The 23,542-nt window shown below is 39.5% G+C and overlaps 1 protein-coding gene across 1 annotated transcript; it reads left to right on the forward strand.

The window, feature by feature from the left end:
* The first annotated feature begins 16,077 nt into the window (after positions 1–16,077).
* LOC146505018 (E3 ubiquitin-protein ligase TRIM21-like) lies at positions 16,078–23,264 on the forward strand. The gene is made up of 2 exons (XM_085183181.1): positions 16,078–16,495; positions 21,476–23,264. The coding sequence occupies exon 2, from the start codon at positions 21,485–21,487 to the stop codon at positions 23,138–23,140; it is 1,656 nt and encodes a 551-aa protein (XP_085039307.1). The 5' UTR covers positions 16,078–16,495; positions 21,476–21,484; the 3' UTR covers positions 23,141–23,264.
* Positions 23,265–23,542: the final 278 nt, after the last annotated feature.

Raw genomic sequence — 23,542 nt, forward strand, 5'->3', positions numbered from 1 at the left:
GCCACACGGCTTTTGGCTGAAATAAAGCTGATTGCTTGCTGACTTTTTCTTTTTCTTCTTGGCCTTCTGAAAGGCAATTCAAGTAATTTATTCTTCACTCAAAATTACAGTCCTTATCTGAAATGGACAAAGCAAAGTCCTGTAGCGGGAAGTGGTGAACAAGAAGAACACACAAAACTGTAGCCTTTGAAATACAGAGATGAGGGGGGGAAATGCAGCTTATAAGCTCCTCTTTCTTGCTATGAGTTTAAAAAGAAAATGAATACTCTCATGTTTGTATTATATATATGAAGAATAAACCGGCAGACGATTAACCTAATTGTGTGTAAACCTGGTAGACTTGATGGATTGTTAAGACAGCCAAAGTAAGCTAGAAAAACAATTGTCCATAAAAGTGTCGTACAAATGCAATAATCAAAGCCACAGCATATAAGCTCCGTCTATGTGAGACTGTGAGTTCACATGTTCTCTCTTTGCTTTGTTCATTTTCACACAGAACTTTTTTTTTCATTATGTTTTAATTTTTTCCCTCAAAGACTTTTAATTTCAAAGCCATTAAGTTTGGTTCTTTGAAGTTATTAAACAACTGAATGTAAAATTTATGTGAAACAGCTTGGCTTAATGAACTCGCTGCACCCCTACTTGGGTTTTCCAAATGTGATTTCACTAAAGGGGGAAGCAAACATTGGACCCCTGATGAATATGCATCTACACACAAATATTAACTCGTTTAAAGATAATTCAAAGAAGACACGTGCTCATTTTAAATCCCCTGTTTTCTCCCTTACATACTTCAGAGTTTTATTAAGCTTTGTGTAGCTTATTCTGGGTCTTGGTGCAGACCCTCAGTTTCTCCCTGAAACAAACCATTTTAGCTCCACTCTCTTTATGAGCGGAGCTAAAACACTAAAACATAATAAGTGAACAGTGGTGCGTATGTCTTAGGTGATCATATTAAGGATATGCGTTCTAAATGACATCATGCAGAGCTAAGAGTAGAAAAACTGTCCTAAACAGAGCATTTGGAAGAAATTGAAGCCTGAATCCTTGGTGGATAGGGATTGCTTGTAGCTATACTTATTTCATTTTATCTAACTGTGGATATGCTTAATACAATAATTCACCATGACATGAATAATAGGTTAATTTATGGATTACAGACCTGTTAACACAGACTGTTTTGTGGGGCCAAGCAATTTACCTCTGCTGCTCTTAGCTCCAAGCACAATATCTAGTGAAATTATTGAGGAGAAAAACAGCCCAGTACTTTTGCAACTAATGATGTTCATTTTTTTAAAATAATAACTTACCACATGACTAAAACCCACTGATTATTTATTTACTATTGCTTTGACCCAGATGGGCAATTTGACGAGTCACAAATTCAGATCGTCTGATGCCACAAACAGCTGTCATGTATGACGTGGCTCCTGACTTACACTCAGCCCACATCCACTGCTGCAACAGCTGGCGTCTGCTCATTTTGTTAAATAGCAGAATAAAGCATGTGGCCAAAACCAGGTTCTCTCTAAAGGCCGTATGTCCCATCATCCCTGCCCTCTCCGAGGGATTAACAGAGGAGAGGATTTGAACTTGGAAGTTGAGGACAGAGCATACTGCAGCTTTAACACATTGCTGTAGATGCAGCGCATTCTCAAGTTTAAAAAAGTGTGCTGTCTGTGTGTTTTTTCACGTTTCCAGCCTCGTTCTTACAGCTAAAATAATTGTTCATTTTCAAGCTCGCTGCTGGACATAAGCTTTTTAATTGCGTAAACAATTCTCTGTGGATAGCGGCTGTCATTATTATTGACATGCTTATGTTCAGTGCCTCTTCACAGCCACGGATAAGCGTCTTTGAAAATTTGCCAAAGAATCTCTTCTGTCAGAAATAAATAAAAACGTTAGCGTCACTGGAGAACAGGGATGTGCACGTGTGCATGGCGACACGGTGATAACACGTCATGAGTCTTCCTCCTTTAAAATCTCATTTTAACGTTTCACAAGTCAAAGTCCATGTGCAGCTACAAGGGCAGCCAGAATTAAACTCTAATCGCAGCGAGTCACAGATTGGTGGGCTCGATTCTGCCCCTGCAAAGAGCAACTTAATTACGGCGGGCAATTGTGGCAGCTGAATTCGAGAAATAATCTTTTAAAGGGATTCTGAGGAGCACACTTTAGACTGACACACTATCCTCTGTGGTGCATCCTTATTGCGCTATGAATAATTCATTACAGTAAACCATAGCTTGTCCTCACAGTAATTGGATAAGATAGACACGTGTGCATGTGTGAATGAGCATTTCATCAGAGCTGTCAGAAATGGAAATTATAAGATGCCATTGTGAGAGATAGAACACCTTTGTTGATTCCGTGGTCTGCAAGTCCCAGAGCCGCAAAGGAGAAGTAAGAGTGTTCTTGGATGCTCTGTGTCCTCATTGAGTCATGGATCCAAAAGGGTTTTAGCTGCCACACCCGTGTTATATTGCACAATGTTTCCAAACTTGGTGGCTGGTGGCTATTAATAAAATATATTTTATTAATTAATATAAATATATAAATTAATAAAATAAAATAAATAATTTTATTTTATAATATTATTATTATTATTATTATTATTATTATTATATAATATTTTATAATAAATAATAAAATAAAATAAAATAAAAGCTATTAATAAAATATATAAAATATATTTTATTAATATATAAAATATATTTTATTAATAGCTACCAAAATATATATATTATTAAGGATTTTATGCTGATACCTAATGGCATTCGGGGCGCCATTGCTCATCTCTGCATGAATATGCCTCCCCAGACCATTACTGACCCACCACCAACTCAGCTCATGCTGAATGATGTTACACACAGCATAATGTTCTCCACGACTTCTCCTGACCCTTTCACGACTGTCACATGTGCTCAGAAAGAACCTGCTGTGAAAAGCACAGGGTGCCATCGGTGGACCTGCCAGTTCTGGTATTCTATGGCAAACGGCAGGCAGTGAGCACAAGGTCCACTGTAGGACATCGGATTCTCAGGCCATCCTCATGAAGTCTGTTTCTGATTGTTTGGGAAGAGATATTCACACCAGCGTCTTCCTTGCACAAAGGAGCAAATACCAGTCCTGCTGATGGGTTGAGGACTTTTAATGATGTGCCATCCTGGAGAAGTTGGACTACCTGTACAATCTCTGTAGTTATCAGAAAGATCAGGAGGCAAAAATGTTGTTTGGACCCACTTTAACACAGTGATGGCCAAAACCATGGCCAGACTCTAAAGTCGGTAACTCTTGTGTATTTTTATTTGTGGCGTGGGTGTGGTCTCTGGCCAGCTGCAGAGGAGGGGTGACGCAGTGAGCTCCCGGGGCGGTGCAGGGGCGGGGTGAACAGGTGTGCTGGGATCTGACAGTGATTGTGTCTCTTTATATGTTGGCAGTGACAGTCGGAGGGGGAGCGGGAGTGTCTGTGTCCCAGTCAATAAACCACAGTATTAAATAAAAGTTCTGCTGTCATCATATTCGCTCCAGCGTATGTTTCTTGGGTCCAACGTTACAAGTACATTTGTCCTATTTGTAAGCACACACATTTAGTTTACTTATGTATGCATACCAGTTGATTACTTTGTTTCTTTTACCTGTTTCTTACCTGCCATGATCCCTGGGAGTTGCCAGACAAAAGGTGGTGGCCAGGGTTTAAAGCCGTTAAATACAAAGAAGGATAATTGGACCGCACCACCACTTCCTGCTGAAGGGGAGAATGTGTATTTTCTTTAATTAAAAAAAAAAACGCTTTTGTACTTAATTCAATATTTGAGTTTCGGGTTAGTGGTTTTGAGTTTCTTCTTTGATGTTTAGTTTATTAACAAACTGGACTGTACTGCATTGCTTTTGTTGTTTATGATTGTGTTTTGTTTAGTTACCCCTGTTGTGTCGTAGTGGTCTGCTCTGCAGTATATATACCCCTGTTTAGGTCAGTTATGTTTGTTGAGTTCACAGTTCTTTGCCTGAGTCTAGTTTTGTTTCTTTGACCTCTTTTATGAGTTCAACATTTATTACTTTTGTAAATATAATTGTTGGGTTAAATAAATGAATACCCTATTTTTCTAACAATTCCTGTGACTCCTCCTGTTTTTTCAACTTGGTCCATCACAACACATTACTCCCAACTCTCTAACCTGTAGAAGCGTATGCTGGTTTTCAAAAGGCACCGAGGCAGAATTGGCTGTGCCTAAATGGGACGGAGCTAACAGTGGGGAATTTAGCAGCAAAAGAGCTGGACTCTTCCACAGGCAGTTGAGGGTGAGATAATGTGAAATGTAGTATTCATTTCATTTTAATTGCATAAAAGCGACTCAGGCAAAGTCAGTGGAAATGGAAGAGTTTATTTTCCTCAGTTATTTCCAAAACGTTTGTTTGCTTAAGTAGAAGAAGAAAAATCCTCTCTAATCATTTTGTTTGCAGAGATTCTTGGTTTATTTTCACAAATATTTCTGCTTGTTTGTGTACACATCCTCAGCTTGGTTTCTCCACCTTAATTTTATGTATTTTCAGTGATATTTAAATATGTTTGTGTTTCAAGGTGCTGGAATACATGTTGCTTCATTTTTCTGATCCCGCACACACACTCTTGACCTAAATCTCTCTTCACAGATGCAGTTTGAAGCTATAATGTTGGTGCATCAGCACTCGCTTTTGTGCACGTCTGTTTCTTCTGCCGATCTCTCTTTTGAGCCCCCGTCACTCCCCAACGGTTCTTTCAACTTCCCTGCAAAAGCTTTGACGTCAGCACACACCTACTCCTGCACAAATGCAGATGCTGACTGACTCACTGCATGCTAGAAGTGTCAAAGATTTATCTTTGTAATTAGTTTTTTTCTTTTGTTATTGTTTTTTTTTTTTTTTTTGCAGATGCTGTCTTCAGAGCCTGTGGACATTAAATACATTCAAACACAAAGTCACCCACTGGGACCTGTCAGTGTCAGCTGTCTATTTTCTGCTTGTCTCCATCAGCCTCTGTCCTCACCTCATCCCTGGGTGATCTCATGCCACTTGGACTCTGTTTTCTGAATCTGCCATGAGAATAAGTCCTCATGCTCGTCTCAGGCTAACTTCTCTGCAGTGGTCATCATTATATAAATATCATCTTTGCCAACAATGTCTTACCACCTCACTTTGAAACATGCACTGCAAGCAACCCCTCAGTGTCATCTTCGATGTCCTTCGCTGTCATGTGAGAAATGTCGAGGATGCTCGTCCACGTCACATTAATTGGATTGATGTTCACAGCCTCACACAGGCGTGTGCACGTCATTATCAAAAATGCGTCTTTAGGATTGGTGCTCATCCCAAAAAATTTCATCTAAACTCCACACAGGGGAATCCGGAGGATGCTTCGCAGAGAAGATGATGGCTACTTGAAAACAATTTTCTGCAATTTCACACATTTGATTTGCATAATTAATATCCGAATTACCCTCAGTCTCACAAGCCAGAAAATCACGGCACCCCCGTCAGTAGGTTAGATGTGATAATTTATGTAACTGCTTCCAGCAGCGCGGCACATCCCGCTCGAGGTGACTTACTACACGTGGCTCTGTTTGCAGATGAAGAGGCAGAAAAATGAACAAGAATCCAGAATAAACATCATAAAAATGTAATTGCTTAATTAATTGCTTCGGGACAAGCTTTCAGTTTGAGTTGCTGTTTTAATTCTGCTCCGCGTCAGCAGCTCCTGTTATAGTTTATCAGGCAAAAGGTTATGTATTTTTGTAAATTTGTCTCTGTACATGACCACTGGATTCTACATCAGACAATCAGAAGTGATCTGAACGTCATGTGCAGAAGTGAAAGGGTCTGGAGCTGACCTGGTTATTGATAGTTAAACTGATTCAACATAACAGGATAGAAGCTGATTTAATGAGCTTAATGACCGTGCTTTTTATCTTTTAGTTCAATACTGTGACACTAACTGTTCCTTCACTATCAGATCAGCTTGTGACTCAGTCTGAAAAGCATTTGAAGCCTACTTGTACACACCGGCATTTGTGTAATGCATTTTAAAAAATGGTCTCTATGAATAATGCTACTCGGTTTTGGGTTTTTGTCTGTTTGGTGCTTTGAAGCTGCTCTCTTGTGAATTTGTGAAGCACACTGTAGTTCTAGTGTTGCAAGAAATTATAGAAATAATATTTTAATTATTATATGTTAATCTGTAAACCACACCATCACCTAATTGCAACACATTGCTAGATATTTGTTGAATCCATACAGAATCAGCTGGTCTTTGTGCTAATTCAGACATGTCAAAGATACTTTGAGTTTCAGTTTTCTTTTTTGGAAAATTGCTTCTACATTTTCAAACTTCCTCATGCTGCTTTCTCTTCTCTTTATCAGTGACCGTGCTCCTCATTTCACCTCCTCCTCTGGCGTTGGCCTGTGCAGCTGGCTGTGTGACAAGCCACATTAGCCAGAGGAGACGCTGCTCTTGTCTCCAAGGACGCACTCTTCTTTCTGATTGACACACTCTTATTTTCTTTGTACAAATGAACATTAAGTGAACTCACAGATAAACAACACAAAGTGAAGCGAACGTATAGTAAACACCAACGGTCTTTTGTTACTGGCCGCGAGCCTGTTCTAGGTTGAGTGGCAATTTATTCAAAAGCTAATAATTGCTCATGATTAATAATGGTATATGTTAAATGTGTTGTCAGAGGAAACAATGGCCTATGAGGAGGAAGAGGTGTGCACCATTTTTTGGTGTGTCTGTGATAAAACGCAAAAACATGGTGATTATATATCACTGAATCTAGCTCAACATCTGAGCTAGTGGATGCTTTCTGAGATATCTTCATCATATTTATCAGGATTCACTTTTTCCTGCAAAAACATCCTCCTAGTGCTCCGATAGAATGCCCCATTTGATGTTTTTCCACCCCAAATTTACTTATTTTGACTCATTTTAACACATAAAGCATGTTTTGGAATGATTGTGTTAATTTTATTTGCTTTTTACATGCTTTTTGTAGTTTGGATAAAAAAGTTAAGATATTCAAATGATTTTGGGCAAGCTTCTTTCATAATATCCAGAGTGTCCTTACTCTGACAGGGTCAGGTGTCCTCGTCAGATTTGTTTAACACTGTTCATTCTGTTCAAAGACTGAAACCTTTTAACATATTATACAAAGGAGTGCATAGGAAAGAAATCCTGGTGTTGGGTTATTGATGTATACTGATAACAAATGCTGCTTCTTTTCATTTTTGCTTTTAATCAGCCTCCAAAATGAAAGAAAAAATTAAGAAATAAGTTTCATATTTAGACTTGGTTACTTTTGATCAATCAAATCTGGTATCACCGATCAGACCAGCATGGTACTGTGGATTGGATTTTTAGTCTGGAGGTTAGCTAGACACATTTTAGCATTAAAATCACAGAATTACAAATAAAAAAACAATATTTTGAATAATAGGATCCAATCCCTACCAAACCAACTCCACATAAGCCAGTACAAACATATGTCAATCTTTGTCGACGAGCACACACGGTAATACTTGCTGTTTACCATTGTCTGCCTTCTCACACCAAGAAAGCCGGAAAATATTTGATTAAAAAGCAGACTAACTTAACAGTCCAACCATCCATTCATCGTCCATTTTCTTCTGTTTGTCCATTTCAGGGTTGCATGTGAGCTCGAGCCTATACCAGGTGCCATGGGGCGAGCGGTACGGTACACCCTCAGTCTGTCAGAGGGTTAACACAGAGAGACAGACAATCATTCGCACCTATGGGGAATTTAGAGTCACCAATTAACCTAACCCCACCAACTGCATGTCTTTGGACTGTGAGGAGAAGCTTGAGTACCTGGAGAGAACAAGCACAGACACAGGGAAAACAGGGAATCTCCACACAGAAAGCCAGTTGTTGGATTCAAACCCAGGACCTTGTTGCTGTAAGGAAACAGTGCTAACCACCGTGCTGCCCTGCTTTCCAAAATCCTAAAAAAAATGTCATTTTCATACATACTTTTTTGTTTTCATTTTCTGTTGACACAAAAGTACTGTAATTCAAAACACATTCCATTACCGCCACAAGTAACGTTAGCATACTTTCTCAAATGACATCTTATACATTTATATATGTGCTTTTGTGCTGCATGAAACATTTATGATAATTACCTACTGGTAGATCTATACTGCTTGAACTTGTTTTTGTTACAATTCTGCACACTCTGTACTACCTCAGTGCAGCAATCAACCCAACCTCTCATAGCATGAAGGTAAATATAAGTTTCCTTAGCAACTGAACTGTAGGAAACACAGAACAGCTTATTAATACCTTCAGAAACTTTTCTTTGGATGCTACAACATTAATGGACAAGTGGAGATATACTGTGAAATTATACCTTTAGTAGCGCTAACACTTCAAGTTAATCACAAATGGATTCATTAACTCAAGAAGGGAGAAGCTGCTACATCATCTACGAAATTAATTTGGTTTAATAGTGCACACAAAACTAACACCTACAGCTACTTTAGAATCACCAATTGACATGCATGTTTTTGGACTATGGGAGAAAGGAAAAACAAACCCACAGGCACATGGAAAACAACTCTCAGTCTGAAAAATCATCACACTGCTGCAATGTGGTCCTGCACTACTGCTCAGCAGTTTGCAGGGTCAGTAAACCAGCTTTGACCAAGCAGAGTGAAATGCACTGAAGCATTCAGATAAATAGACAATATTAAGTAACAATGTGTGCTGAGTAATAATAGCAAAAGATTTAAAAGAAACAGTCTGAGACAAGAATTAGAAGTTTAAAGCTACAAAGTAAGAACACAGTGCACTAACAGTGAGGAGTTCTAAGACAAAAGGTCATAACAGACTAGATGAGAACCATCCAAGCAACGGGACTGCAAAATCCTGGATTAGTGCGAGTTGGTGGCAGATAATATAGTAACTCTGTATTTCATGTTCATGTTCTGGAGGACTAGGACAGGAAGTAGATAGAAACACACTCAGCATTTAAAAGTCAGGTAAATGTCACACGTCAACTGGAATACGACAAGTATTGACAAAGGAGCTATCCGCAGAATATCTCATTACTTCTATTGATGTTCAGGTTTTACTGCGAACGGTATATTCAATATTAGTCTGTGCAGTGCCCGTGGTTGATTATGTTGGCACTGCAGATTGATTGCTGCAGTTAAATAACCTCCTGAAAGACAACCAGCTTTGAACGCTCAATGATTTTCTTTGTCAATCTTGATGCAGAGAAACACTGACACAAGAGAAAAATGTACACCAGCTCAAATACAAATGCATTACAGAATGGGGGATACACTGAGGCAACTGTTGCCGTTGGCAAATACATTGCATTAACCTCCAACAGCCAGAAAGAAGAAGAGTCTGGCAGTTGATATAACAGCATGGCCCCTGCAGTGAAACTGATGATAGATAATGAAAAGAAATTAGAACTAGAACTAGGTTTTCCGACCCCCACTGCGTTGGAAAACCTAGATAGACAGGTGGGGGTGAAACCAGATAACAAAGTCAGAAGAGAGTGAGAATTTCGAGGCCATCCGATCCTCTTAGAGTCACCCTAGCTGTACAGCTAATCTCCTCATAATGAGACTAGGCTTCCAGCTATGTCCTGGTCAGGTTTGGGGTGAATGAAGGTTAGGCTAGCTCATCTGGAAAGTTACTTTTGATACTTTAAAAATAAGAATCACTTCATTACTTGCAAATTGTTATTTTAGTAAGTAATTATTAAAACTAATTTATTGGGAACTGATTTTTCACATTTGAAGGCTTGTTTGTTTACGCTACATATAGAAAATGATCATCTCAGTGTGAAGAAATGTGACCTCTGTAATGACGCACACTCCCCTTTTACGTTTGAATTAAATGCAGCCATTTGAGAGGCAAATACAAAAGACATGCAAGCTAGACTGACAAACCATCCCATTGCTTAGTGGAATTAACTGCTTCCAGCAGTGAAGCCCACACACTGTGATATCCCTTACCTCCATCTGGAGCAGGTGGGTGAGATGGAGGGACCTGCAGTTAAACAGCCATTTAGCATTCTGGGATGTAAAGCTCCCACTGTCATGCTGTCATTTAAGACCCCACTGCTTTAAATAATCACTGTCATTTATATCAAATTTATAGTTCTTTACCTACAGTTTTACAAACTGGGTATCTTGGTGCGATATTAGATGTGACTGTACATTTTGGTGCAGACAATGTGAGATCATTCAGTCACTTTTTGACACATATTAAATAAATGATGTTTACCTGGTTAGTAAGCTTTCAAACATTCAGTTTTGAACTCACTAATAGCATTTTGGCTGCTGCTATATTGCTTTTTCTAAATTATTCTAAAGTTCTAAATTATCAGCGGCAACTAGCAAGCTTGGTTAGAAGCTGTTTGGACATTAACTAATTGAAATTTGCCAATTCCCCCACCCCCAGATCTCTATTACTGTACCTCTCAACAAACCGATTCAGCTAAATCTCATCAATTCTTAAAAAGGAGCCATTCAGTAAAATTATGACATCAAGGGAAGTTGCCTTTGTAGGAAAGTAGCTACTTAGGACACTGCAGGCTGCAGTCAAGAACCACTGATGCTAATGTGTAGTTTTTTATCATGCTTTAGCATTAGGTAGCTATGCTAAGTGTTGTAAAGTGTAGAAGTAAATTTAAATCTAATTTGATATACAAAGAGGTGTTTACAAAGGTTATAAAGCTAGTTATGTAGCTATTTGGTAGTTACGTGTTTTGATATTTACATGTTTACACGTTTGAATGTTTAGACATGCATGTTCAAACCAGTAATAAGTATGTGTTATATCTACCTGGTTGTTTTCCCTGTTTTGATCTGAGTATAAGATTCCCTGGCTTCTGACAGGTCAGTGAAGTATTCATGAGGGCGGCACACAGGAAGTGTGGGTTGTTGTTGCTGTGTGCTGAGAGTAAAGAGGCTGCTAAAAAGTTATCCGTCTCCAGCTTGCGGTTTCTAATTATTCAGAGAGATTCCAAACCATCTAGTGAACCCTCAGGTTACAGTGTGTTAAAAAAATATCCTGAACACAAACATGGTGAAGAAAGCTGGATAGTCTAAATCCACAACTTGATATTTTGTTAAAAAATAAATGTCTTTAGCTCTTTTACAAAGACAGTTGCAACAAAATTTCACAAGTCACTTAGATGGAGAGCGTGGTAGCTAATAGCCTCGCCTAGCATAAATACTACAGTAAGCTATTCACGGTGTAAAAACCCGTAAAGACCTCAGTAGGAGATTAGAAACCACTGCTTGCATGATAACCATAGTAAAGGTTTGCAAATAATTTAGCCTACATTTTTAAAGTACTAATCACCTGCTATCAAATTTCAAAGTGACAAATTAATTTGATATTTCTGTAGAGATAAATGAGCCCTGAGTTATTATACCCCAAAAAACAACTTTGCAGCATAAAGAAATCTGTGTGTAAACTTATCTGGCATGAAGATTAAGAATGTACCATTTTTGCTGTGTGGCCTCAAAGCACATTAAATTGAGCTACATTGTGTGTGTGTGTGTGTGTGTTAGTATTCTTTTAATGTATTATGGGAGCCATAGCTTCGATTATTTTTTAAGACGCTGGTCAGATTACTAAAATATTAATATTGAACTTGGAATATTATATGCGTGAGTACTTTGTTTCCTCAAAGAGATCGCTCTGTTAGGGTATCAGCTATGAGAAAACAATATTCCCTCTCTGGTTCTATAACTCAACTCCAAGTGGTGGTGAATTATTCAGCAGTGAGCTTCATTTTATAGAAAAGTGGAAAGACATGAGGGAAAGACATATGGAGCAAAGTCCTGAAAAAGATTATTTGAGCGCTTTCAAGTAAAATAGCAGCAGAGTGACCCAGATACCTACCGCTATACAAGAATTCCTTTTTGGTTTTCATGATGCACAGCTGAAGCAGAACAGTGCCACACAGCACAAAGTCCAGCCGACTGAGTTTTCTTGTAAAAAAACAAAACAACAGCAGCCTTAAATTTGGGCCTAAAATTGGGTCAGTGGAACAAAGATTTGACGAAAATTCGTAAGGAAAGTGTTGTTTCTTTTTGAATCTGAAGGCTTAACTTTGTGCCTATGATTCACAGCTGGAAGCTCTTCACTGGGTCATCCTATGTTTATTTCATCAAATGCCTCTAACCTGACCAATTTCAGATCATCCTGAAAAAACAAAAAAAGGGAAAAGATATGCTTCTTAAAAGGAAAGTTGGATGCCATTATCTTAAAAATTAGTTGAGGTAAAGGTTCTTCAAATGCTTTATGGTATTTGTTTGGTAGCATGGCTCAAACAATAAGGTCTCCCAGTCTATACGATACTTGGATTTCCAGTCAGACATTTGTCTCATTAAAACATTAGAGTGCAAAAAACCCCAAAAACCTACACATTTTCATTCCGCTTCAGTGTGATAGTTATGACACCATATCCCAAATCTAAACCAGCTTTTTAGAAGGAGAAAGTTTCTAGTAATATTTGTGACTAAGATGTTCTAATTAAATTTTTGCACCCTCACAGCCTAGCAGTTTATTTATTTTTAGGTCAGGAAGAGCCGATGTATGCTGTATACAACACCACATATGACACAACACATGTGACCCAGATCCCAGCAGCTATGTAAGAACTAATTTTTTGGTTTCATGATGCACACTGGAAACAGAAGAGCACCAGACAGCCCAGTGTCCAACTGAATTTTCTTCTGGAAAACAAACAGAAGTCTTAAATATAGACTTAAAATTTGGGTCACTGGGATGAAGATTTGAGGATAATTCACAATGAAATTCAGAAGCAGCCGCGTTTTACCTTTTGGACATGACTCACAAGCTCTATATTAAAATGAACTCCTAAAGAATAGCACACATAAAACACTGTGTATAATCTAATTCAGTTGAAGGTTGTTATAAAGACACATAACCTGGCTGTGTGAATGAATCAAATATTATAAAATAAAATATTCTTTGTGGAAATTGTATGTGTGTTTTTCAGTTAAGTCTCTGTTTTAGCGATGTATCGTAGTGATGTGCGAATCATGAACGAATCGTTCAACGCTCGAGAATCACTTTACTGACTCGTGAATCATGATTCACAAGCCCAACTGACTCATTCACTGACTCATCCCTGTTGCTGTTAGCAAACAAATTTTATTAGTAGAAATATATCTAGCGTATAATTAAAATTGTGGGGAAAAAACAACATCCAGTTACTTAACAGAAACATTTCTGCTCTGAACTGGAAGAAAAAAACCCTGAGTAGAAGCTCACATCAAGACAATAGCTCCTCTGTTCACAGTAGCATCGCTCTGCTAACATGCTAACAGCACATTTGAGTTACTCACCCCTTCCCTTCCTGTGCTGAATTGTAGCGTAAACGAATCACTGGGCCTGTCTCAATATGCGTACTTGTGCGTACTTGGGTTCTCGTGTACTCGTGATACGTCATCAGTCGGAGACCAAGTACTGTTCCAATTCAAAGTACGCATCAAGCTGAAAACGCGAAAAATTCCCGGATGTGTTCTCGCTCCGCCTGTTTTATTGAGCAAGCATCGGTGGTGACGTGTGTGGACTAGGTACAGCTGAATATCCCAGAATGCATTTTGTCCAAAACTCAAACCCGGCAATGGCGGACGAGCGCGGCTAAAAACTTTTAAATATTACTCTTTCTGGGTCACAAAATAACTTTTAAGTTATTTTCAAGCGAGAATGTAGCGGTGTAAACTTTAAATATCTGCTTGATTTATCAAGATATATTTCCAAATGTGCTCCGATGTTTTCGGAGACGTCTGTGACCTGCCAGCTCCATAGCAGACCAGGAGGTCGAGGATTACTAGAGCCGGCGACAACAGCCCCCCCACCCCGCTGTTTTTCGCTGCTCAGGTTAAACATGATATATAAGTCTCTTAGGTAACTTCAAAATGTCAATGTTTGGTTTATTTCAGTGTTTTATTTGTTCCTAAGTAAATCGGTTTGGCTGTGATTAAAGCTTCATAACATATTACTCACAGTTAAATTAAGAGGGGACGGCAGTAAAAACTCTGGAGCTGTGACATCATCAAGTACGTTGGTGTTCCAATTGTACAAATTGCGAGTCCGTGCTTGCATTCTCGGCGAGTCCGGACTTGCCGAGAATGTGAGTACTGACTTGCGTACTTGAGAATTGAGGGCCACTTACTCACTCAGCCCCTCCCTCCTGGTTCACAGCTTCTTCTTCTTCGTTTTGGTTGGCAACCAATATTAAGGCGCATTGCTGCCCCTTGGCTCACAGCTCAGTCGACATTTAGATGAGAAAATATATATTTGACACATTTGAGGAAAATACTAATAAAATAAAATAAAAATAAATAAAATAAATGTTCCCTTTGAGAAATCTTAATTTTTTTGCTCTATAAAAATAGTTGTTTTTCTTTTCCAATCACTCATCTTAGCAGTAGGATTTACATGAAAAGAGAAACATATTAAGTTTGAGCGAAAATGTACATTTTTTCACTCTCTGGGCAACTGACTCAGTGACTCAAATGACTCAAATAAACCGATTCATTTTGGTCAGTGACTCATTCAAACTCGATTCAGTAAAAAGAATCGAATTTACCATCACTAATGTGTCAGTTGCAAACGAAACGGCTCTTAGAGCCGACTCTTTGATGTGAACAACACCAGCCCGTTCCTTATTGGGAGCCGTGTTTTTTTTCTCTTCTTTCTCTCACCCTCTCTTGCTCACTTTTTTCCGCTTCACTCTGCACAAGAGCCTTGTGCTTGTGCTGAGCAGAGGGGGAAGGAGCGGTAGTTACACTCGCAGTAGCACAGGAACAGAGGCGGAGGGAAAGAGAGAGAAATAGAGCCAAGGACAACAACGTCACATTAGAAAGGTAGAGTAATCATCCACAACTATTATATCATGCAGGCCCATATGACAGAGAATCTGCATCTTCTTTTTGTTTTGCATATTTTAATTTATATTGTATTGTGTTGTGGTTTGCAGTGTTTTGTGTTGTTTCACTTTAAATTTGTTTAAAAGGAAAAAGCTGAAAATTTAAATAGTTAAAAGTCGAAATGTAAATAGTTGTTTTTTGTATTATATGATTTATTTATTACATTTTATGTGGAGTGAATAAATAAAAGTATATTTACTATGGCCCCTAGAGACAAAGCACGTACCAAGTCCAAAACACATACAAACTCCAAAACACATGCAAATTCCAAAACACGTACAAACTCATCCTGGAGCACACAACGGAAGTGCTCCAGGATGCTAGGGGCAGTGTTGAGCTTTTGTGACCTAGTGGCTACACAAGCCAGGAAGTACCAACGACCAGTTTTGGTGTGTGGTAGTAACACGTAAATGAACATTTTTTTTTAAACTATTTGAATATATATGAGTGTTTGTGTATAAATACACAAACAATACACACATGCTTTCAACTGTGTAATTTAAGTGATCTAGGTAGCTCTGTTTTGGAAGTTCAGTTAACGTTAGCAATGTGCTTTGGAGTTTGTACATGCTTTTTACAGTTTATACGTGTTTTAGAGTTTGTAGGTGCTTTGTCTCTAGGGGCTACCGCACAAACTGCAAAACTCGCCTTGAGGCGACTGTTGTTGTGATTTGGTGGTATATAAATAAAATTTAATTGAATATATTTATATATAAACATATATAAATAAAACCACATTTTTTACATTAGTAATTCCTTTTGTGCATAATTTTATATTGTTGTTGATAAATTAATTAAAGCAACAAAACAACCTGAAGAGCCGGTTGGGAGTCGAAAGAGCCAGCTCTTTTGGTTCTCTAGAACGAGAAAGAGAATTGAGAATTCCCATCACCAGTACGGTGGCTGGCAGGCTGAAACGCGCTGGTAGTAGTGATGCGCTGGAAGTACACCATACTTCCCTTCACAGCATCAACGACCAGAGCCAGGCTAGTTGGTTAATCCAGATTACTACTACTAATAATGATAATAATAATGATAACATTATAATGATAATTATAATATACTGTAATTAATCATAAGAACACTAATAAGAAAATACAAATATATATGAACATAAAAGTATATTTACATATTTTGAGTAATAAAAATACAGAAATGTAGATGAACAACTTTTAACCTGATGTCACCTGTACCTGCAGCAGGCTGAAAGGAGAGAATTTCTAACATCTTAAATTTCAAGCATCATTTCAGCTCAGAGAAAACAGCTGAGTTTCTCCTGATCCCCTGACGCCGTCATTACTGTGTAAATTCAGGATCCACTCCTGCCCCCTGCTACACCAGTTAGCGGCTACAAACCAGCTGATCCTCTAATGCAGGAAATGCAAACATGTACAAGCAGAGGCGGAGCAAGAAGTGGAATGTATGAGGGAGCAGAGCTGCAGTTGCGTCCTCTTTGTCTTTGAAAGAAGATTCAGCCGAGTCCATCAAGTTTCTCTCAGCAACAGTGGTGAGTGCAGCTGATCACTCTGTTCATCACAGTCACATTGGTTCAATAGAAATGTGCTCATATAGCCACTGATCTACTGTAGAAACATGGAGCTTCTGTTTGAAAGAGTCTCACTGTGGCACTGCTCAGGAGAATAAACCTCTGGGTGTCCACAAGTACCTCCTATCTCAAATTCCTAACCTGCTTTCCTTGACCTCAATGAAAACACTGAGGTCAAGGAAAAGTTGTTAGGAGATATGATAAGGACTTAGGAAAAGAGAAGAGCTGTGCACTGAGAACTGCAGAAGACTAGAAAACACTGATCTTACTTAAACACCAGTGTTTTACGGAGGTCATAAAAAACAAACAAAAACCTAAGGAAGAGGCTCAGAGTCAGTTTGAGACTGAAAATTGTGCACAGACGTATTTTTGTAGCTGGCCTTAAACCATATGTGTGTAAGAGTTTCACTTTCAGGAGGACATTTAAATGAGTCATATGAACGGGGCTGGCTCTACACTGGTACAAGAGGAGGCAACGCCCCTTAAGTCAAGCTTTTAGAAGTTGAGAAAGAAAATTTCACTAGCTGGGCCCACATCCTTATTTTAAGTTTGACAGCATTTAGTAGAAGTGAATGCTTTGACATGAATTGAGCTGCGGTTTGGGGAAGACCTCGAAGGGGACTGGCGATGGCTCCCGGGCCTGGCAGATCCCCATTTATTAAATAGAAATGAAGAAGTTACAGAATTGAAAACAAGGAGGGAGGGAGGGAGGGTGGGGCACATAAACAACTTGCAGAACTGGAGAACTGGGGGAACCTGATGATAACCGGAAGGAGACATTAGTGTGCTGCCCAACTTGCATCATGCACATATTTATAATTATATGGTCCTAAGTGTGAGTGCATACACTCATAAAATGTTTAGTAACTTCAGATCCCTGCAACAAGCTCAGGTCCAGTTTACTTTGGTGATTTGGACTAGTCCATTTCACAGCTGTTGTTAAATCTTTTTCTTTATCTCCTGTACAGGCCAACGCAATCTATTTGTCGTTTCAGGTTGTACTGTTACACAACATTTTCAGATCCAATAGAAATAAAATAAGTGTTTCGTAATTCATTCAATTTATTGTCTTGATTTATAACTGGCATTATTGTTTCATTCTATTATAGAATCTTACAAGAAAGAGGCAAAATTATATTCCATTATGCTTTATTATGGTTGTCTGTTCCTGTGTGTTGGCCCTGCGACAGACTGGCGACCTGTCCAGGGTGTACCCCGCCTCTCGCCCTATGACAGCTGGGATAGGGTCCAGCGCCCTCCGTGCCCCTGAAAAGGATAAGCGGAAGAGAATGGACGGATGGATGGATGGATGGATGGATGGATGCTTTATTAGCTGCTTCGGTGAAATACAAATCAACAATGCAAAACAAACAAACAAAAAAAAACATATCAAAACAACATACTGGAAAACAGTTATTCATCACTTGATTGCTTCAATACAACACTTGAGCACATATATGCAGGACTTTTTGTGGCTGTTTTGATCTCGCTCTCTCTCTTAACCGAGCAAATCTCGCTGTGGTAGCAGCTTTAAACTCGGTATGACCCAGGTTGATAGAGGGTGCCCAGTCTGGATCGCATTCCAGCATTTTGTAGGCTGTTTTTCCTACAAAACACAACAAACATTAGCCTGCAAAGCCACAGTAAACAAAGCAGCATAGCACAACGAATTCAATTCAAATCCATATACGTCTTATTTGTAACCTACATCAACAATTATGTTATGATAAAATACGTAATAGCTACAACAGAAGACTGACCTTTGTGGAAATGCTTGGAGCAGACTAACATGTGAGCTGGAGTGTTCTGAAACGTTATATTTGGTCTTCGAATGGCTGCAATCCAGGCCATCCGTCGGCTCTTTGTTACTTCGGAAACACGGCTTGAACAATTTCTCTTCCTCGACGGAATCCAATTAAATCCGATCTCTTTACCCGTCGGCTTCCTGTGGCTGTCATGCGACCGGCTATTGCAGTTAATAATACAACAGCTTCTTGCCATTCTTTGTGTTTCTTTTTATCGCTGTGTGACTGTTTTCAGCAATAGTGGCTAGTACCACTTGCCACTCGTACCTACAATCCTTTGCAGCTTTGCCCCGGAAATGATGTCACATTTTCAATCTCTATTCTTTCTCTCACCCCCCTCTGGGGGGAGGGGCGGTAGTTACACTGGCAGCAGCAGTAGCACACAAACAGAGCAGGAGGAAGAGAGGGAAAGAGAGCCAGGGACAACAACATCGACACATTAGAGAGGTATCATAAAGAAAATGAGTGACGCCAAGAAAAGAAGCAAAATCTGAAACCATTTCAATTTTACTGACAACGCAAAGGCAGAGTGTAGAGTCTGCAAGAAAAGGATATCATAGAGAGCCGGCTCCACAAACAACCTGCACAGGCACCTGAGAACTGTCTGCCCATCAGTGCAATGGGAAGATCACACACAGACAGCTGAGTGTGATATTAATGGAGGTGTATTTTTTTTCTTTTGGTTTTGCATATTTTAATCTATATTTTATTGTGTTGTGGTTTGCAGTGTTTTGTGTTGTTTCACTTTAAATTTGTTTAAAAGGAAAAAGCTGAAAATTTAAAGAGTTAAAAGTTGAATTGTAAACAGTTTGTTTTTGTATTTTATAATTTATATAATATAATTATAATATTTTATAATTTTTTACATTTTATGTGGAGTGAATAAATAAAAGTATATGTGTATAATAAACATATATAAATAAAAACACGTTTTTTTTTTACATTAGTAATTCATTTTGTGCATAATTTTATATTGTTGTTCATAATAAATTAATTATAGCAACAAAATAACCTCAACAACCGCTTGGGAGCCAAGAGTCGGCTCTCTAAAAAGAGCCAGAATTCCCACCACTAGTTTGTGCGCAGACTCACACAGCACTCCGCAGTGCTGTGTGAGTTTAGCTGCACTCCCTGCAGCTAAACATCCAATCACTGTTAGTGTGCAAATGAGCCAGTGTCAGGTTTCTCAGAGGGCAGGGCAGAGCAAAACAAACAACTTGGATAGGGATGAATCTGTAAGGGAAGCAGGAGATTGTTGTTGTAGAGTGGATTGAAGAGAAAGGAGAGTGGAGCTGTTCAGTTGCAAACAGAGTTCAGTTCCTTGCAAAACAAACAAGCTTAAAACAAGACGAAAAAAGTTCAAATGTTCTGTTCTGAACCTGCTGTGCTCTACACATTAATTTTAAAAATGTAGGAAAAGACATGGTGATTTATTTTATTACCATGGCAATCCTTTTTTAGTTTTCTTAATATTGGCAATAGCGAGAAATGTTATTGTTATATTTGATATAGGCCATCCAATTAAGGTAAATGTCATGTTTTTAGTTGTCAGAATCTGATGAGAAATATTTTATTTTGTTTTTTGTTGTTTTATTTTTCAGTTAACGTAGTCAGAGGGTTTGCGTGCCTCAGTGACCTTGTTTCTTTGGAACGCACCTTCTATCTTTTTGACTTCAGGCTGACTCCACATTTCCTCTTCTTATTAGTGCTTCTGTTTCCTTTAGCTCTTTCACATTAAAAGCAAAGTGCAGGCAAACTTTTATTGTGAAGCATTGAGAGGAAATAGTGTGTTTGTCACACAGTGAGGAGAGTTTTGTTAGCTGAGCTGTCTCACATACCACCATTTTCATCATGAACAATTGAAACAGGAACAGGAAGTTAAATAAAGGGTGGTGCATCACCATCAGCAAAACTCATCTATCCATTTTCATGACTACTGATCAAATTCAGGCTTCCAGATGATACAGGCTGAGAGGCGGGATACACCCTGGACAGGTTGCCAGGCTACTGCATGTCTAATGCTGCTGAGCAAACTCATCCTGTAAAGTCTCATTTGGACACACACTAATAAAAATCTGAACAATGCAAAAGACAACAAATGACAATTTCTTAATTCTATATAGTTGAATTTCAAAATATTGCAAACAATATATGTTCAACACTTTTAACATGGATTTCTTAGAAAAAATAAATAAAATACTTTTTCCTTTCAAATTTCATTCTGAACTGAGCTACTGTGAACAAGTTTACCACTACACCAACAATATCAGTAGACTGTCATCAAAGATGAGGGTGAGGACCCAGGTACTGACAACACAGGGAGACTGGAACTTATTAACAAAAGGCGGGCGTTTATTTAGCCAAAATACACAAGGCTACAAAAATAAGAAAAACTAATAACTAATGTAAACTGGGAGAAGCTCAAGTCAGAGCACCGCACAAGGAAGGCGGAAAAAACTAGAGACTGGGAACATGGGGAAGATGAACAGACAACCTGACAAAGAGCAAAAGTTAAGCATCTGAACACAAAGCATGTGAGACAGGGGACTGTCAAAATAAAACAGGAAGTGGCACACTTCACAGGTGAGACACAGTAACAAGAACCTAAAGACTAATAAAATAAGCGAACAGGAAACACAAATGATTAAACTGGGAAGAGCAAGGAAACAGAACCATGACTAACATCAAAGAATAGAAACTGAACCAGAACATCAAACACTGACTCGCAGACTCCAGACCAATAGATCAATATTCTGGAGTTTCCAAATTCTACTCAAATTTTAACTGAGAACACGTTTTGTTTTCAATACCAGGTAAAATTTTAGAACATTTTCTGCTGCTTTACTTTGCCCAAGAACGTTATGGTCCAAGAACCATCACAAAGTAGAAACTCTGCCAATCATGTCTGTTGTGGCCTTGACAAATGGCATCATTCTGGTGATTTCCACATTTTTCACTCTCACCTGGAGGTTTGTTAATTCAGAGGGTTAAAGTGCTTCATCTGCTCATCACAGCAATAACTCAAAACGGCTGATGGACACATGTAAAGATTAAAAACTGACACGCTCCTATTTCTTTCTTCTTAAACATGAAATTAAAATTGAATTAAAACTCTATTTTTTTCCTTCTCCCTCAGAGTGCAGACATGGCTGCTGCCAGTAATCTGCCATCTGAAGATCAGTTTCTGTGCTCCATCTGTCTGGATGTGTTCACTGATCCAGTCAGCACACCATGTGGACACAACTTCTGCAAAAACTGCATCACTCAGCACTGGAACACTAATGGCAGACATAAATGTCCTATGTGTAACAGGATGTTCAAGAGACGACCCGAACTAGACATCAACACTTTGTTCTCTGAGATGGTTGCTCAGTTCAGACGTGAAGCTCAGCAGAAAGCCAGCAGCAGCAGCTCAGAGCAACAAGCTGCTAAACCAGGAGAAGTTCCCTGTGACTTCTGCACTGGAACCAGACTGAAGGCCCTGAAGTCCTGCCTGGTGTGTCAGACTTCCTACTGTCAGACTCACCTGGAGCCTCATCTGACAAAGAAAGCTCTGAGAGGACATCAGCTGATTAATGCAGTGGAGAACCTGGAAGACAAGATGTGCAAGAAGCATGAAAAACCTCTGGAGCTGTTCTGTAAGACTGACCAGACATGTGTCTGCATGCTCTGCTCTGTTTTAGAGCACAAGAACCACGAGTTTGTTCCTCTGAGAGAAGAATATGAAGGAAAGAAGGCAGAGCTGGGGAAGACAGAGGCTGTGATTCAGCAGATGATCCAGAAGAGACGACTGAAAATTCAAGAGATCAAAGAGTCAGTGAAGACGAGTAAAGGTGCTGCAGACAGACAGAAAGCAGAAGGTGTTCAGGTCCTCACTGCTCTGAAGGAGTCTGTTGAGAGACGCCTGAAGGAGCTCAAAAAGGAGATCGAAGACAAACAGGAAACTACAGAGAAACAGGCTGAAGGTCTCATCAAAGATCTGGAATGGGAAGTCTCTGAGCTGATGAAGAGAAGCTTTGAGGTGGGGCAGCTCTTACACTCTGAAGACCCCCTCCACCTCCTCCAAAGCTTCTCGTCCCTGAAAGCTGCTCCACCCACCAAGGACTGGACAGAGGTCAGAGTCCATCCACCATCATATGAGGGGACTGTGGTGAGAGCTGTGGCTCAGCTGGAGGAGACACTCAGGAAAGACTTGAAGAAGCTGTTTGAGGCTGAGCTGAAGACGGTCCAGCAGTATGCAGTGGATGTGACTCTGGATCCTGATACAGCGTATCCTAATCTCATCCTGTCTGATGATGGGAAGCAAGTATACTGTGGTGATGTGAGGATGAATGTTCCAGACAACCCAGAGAGATTTTCTGCTTGTGTTTGTGTTTTAGGAGCGCAGAGTTTCTCTTCAGGCAGATTTTACTTTGAGGTTCAGGTTAAGGGAAAGACTGACTGGGACTTGGGAGTGGCCAGAGAGTCGATCAACAGGAAGGGAAATGTTATGCTGAGACCTCAGTATGGTCTCTGGACTGTAGTGCTGAGGAATGGAAATGAATACAGAGCTTGTGCAGGGCCTTCATTCCGTCTCTGTCTTTATTCTGGCCCTGAGAAGGTGGGGGTGTTTGTGGATTATGAGGAGGGTCTGGCCTCCTTCTATGATGTAGGTACTGGAGCTCTGATCTACTCCTTTACTGGCTGCTCCTTCACTCACAAACTCCACCCATACTTCAGTCCCTATCTGAATCAGGGTGGTAACAACTCTTCACCTCTGATCATATGTCCTGTCAGTCAAACTGAGTCGATCAACGACTGATTTTATTTGATGAACTGATTGAAGTAAAGGTGGCACCTGTGTGTTTGGCACACCGTCTACCACTCTTTCTTATTTGTCTCATTTTATTATTTTTAGCCAACGTTGTGCAAGATGTCAGTTCCACACTGTCTTATGATCGCCAGACGTTATTGAAAACAGGTTCATCCACCAAAGTTTTAGTTCAGCTTGATGAAGCCAGGGTTCTTTGCCTCCCTATCTGGAAGCAAAACCATCGTGCCGGTGTTGTGCCATTCCAATGCCACCAGCTACGCGGAAGCGACGCAGGATACGGGGTACCCATGGAGGTCGCCTCGTTAAGCTGAGAATCTGGATTTCTTACCTTCCCCACAATCTTCACTCCATTCGTCAATCTTTTCCATGACTCCTGGTGCCATCACTTGC

The sequence above is a fragment of the Neolamprologus multifasciatus genome, chromosome 13 (assembly GCF_963576455.1).
Source record: "Neolamprologus multifasciatus chromosome 13, fNeoMul1.2, whole genome shotgun sequence".
Taxonomy (NCBI): Eukaryota; Metazoa; Chordata; class Actinopteri; order Cichliformes; family Cichlidae; genus Neolamprologus; species Neolamprologus multifasciatus.

Coding starts and splice junctions, on each gene's coding strand:
- LOC146505018 (XM_085183181.1), top strand. CDS start 21,485: ATGGCTGCTGCCAGTAATCTGCCATCTGAAGATCAGTTTCTGTGCTCC.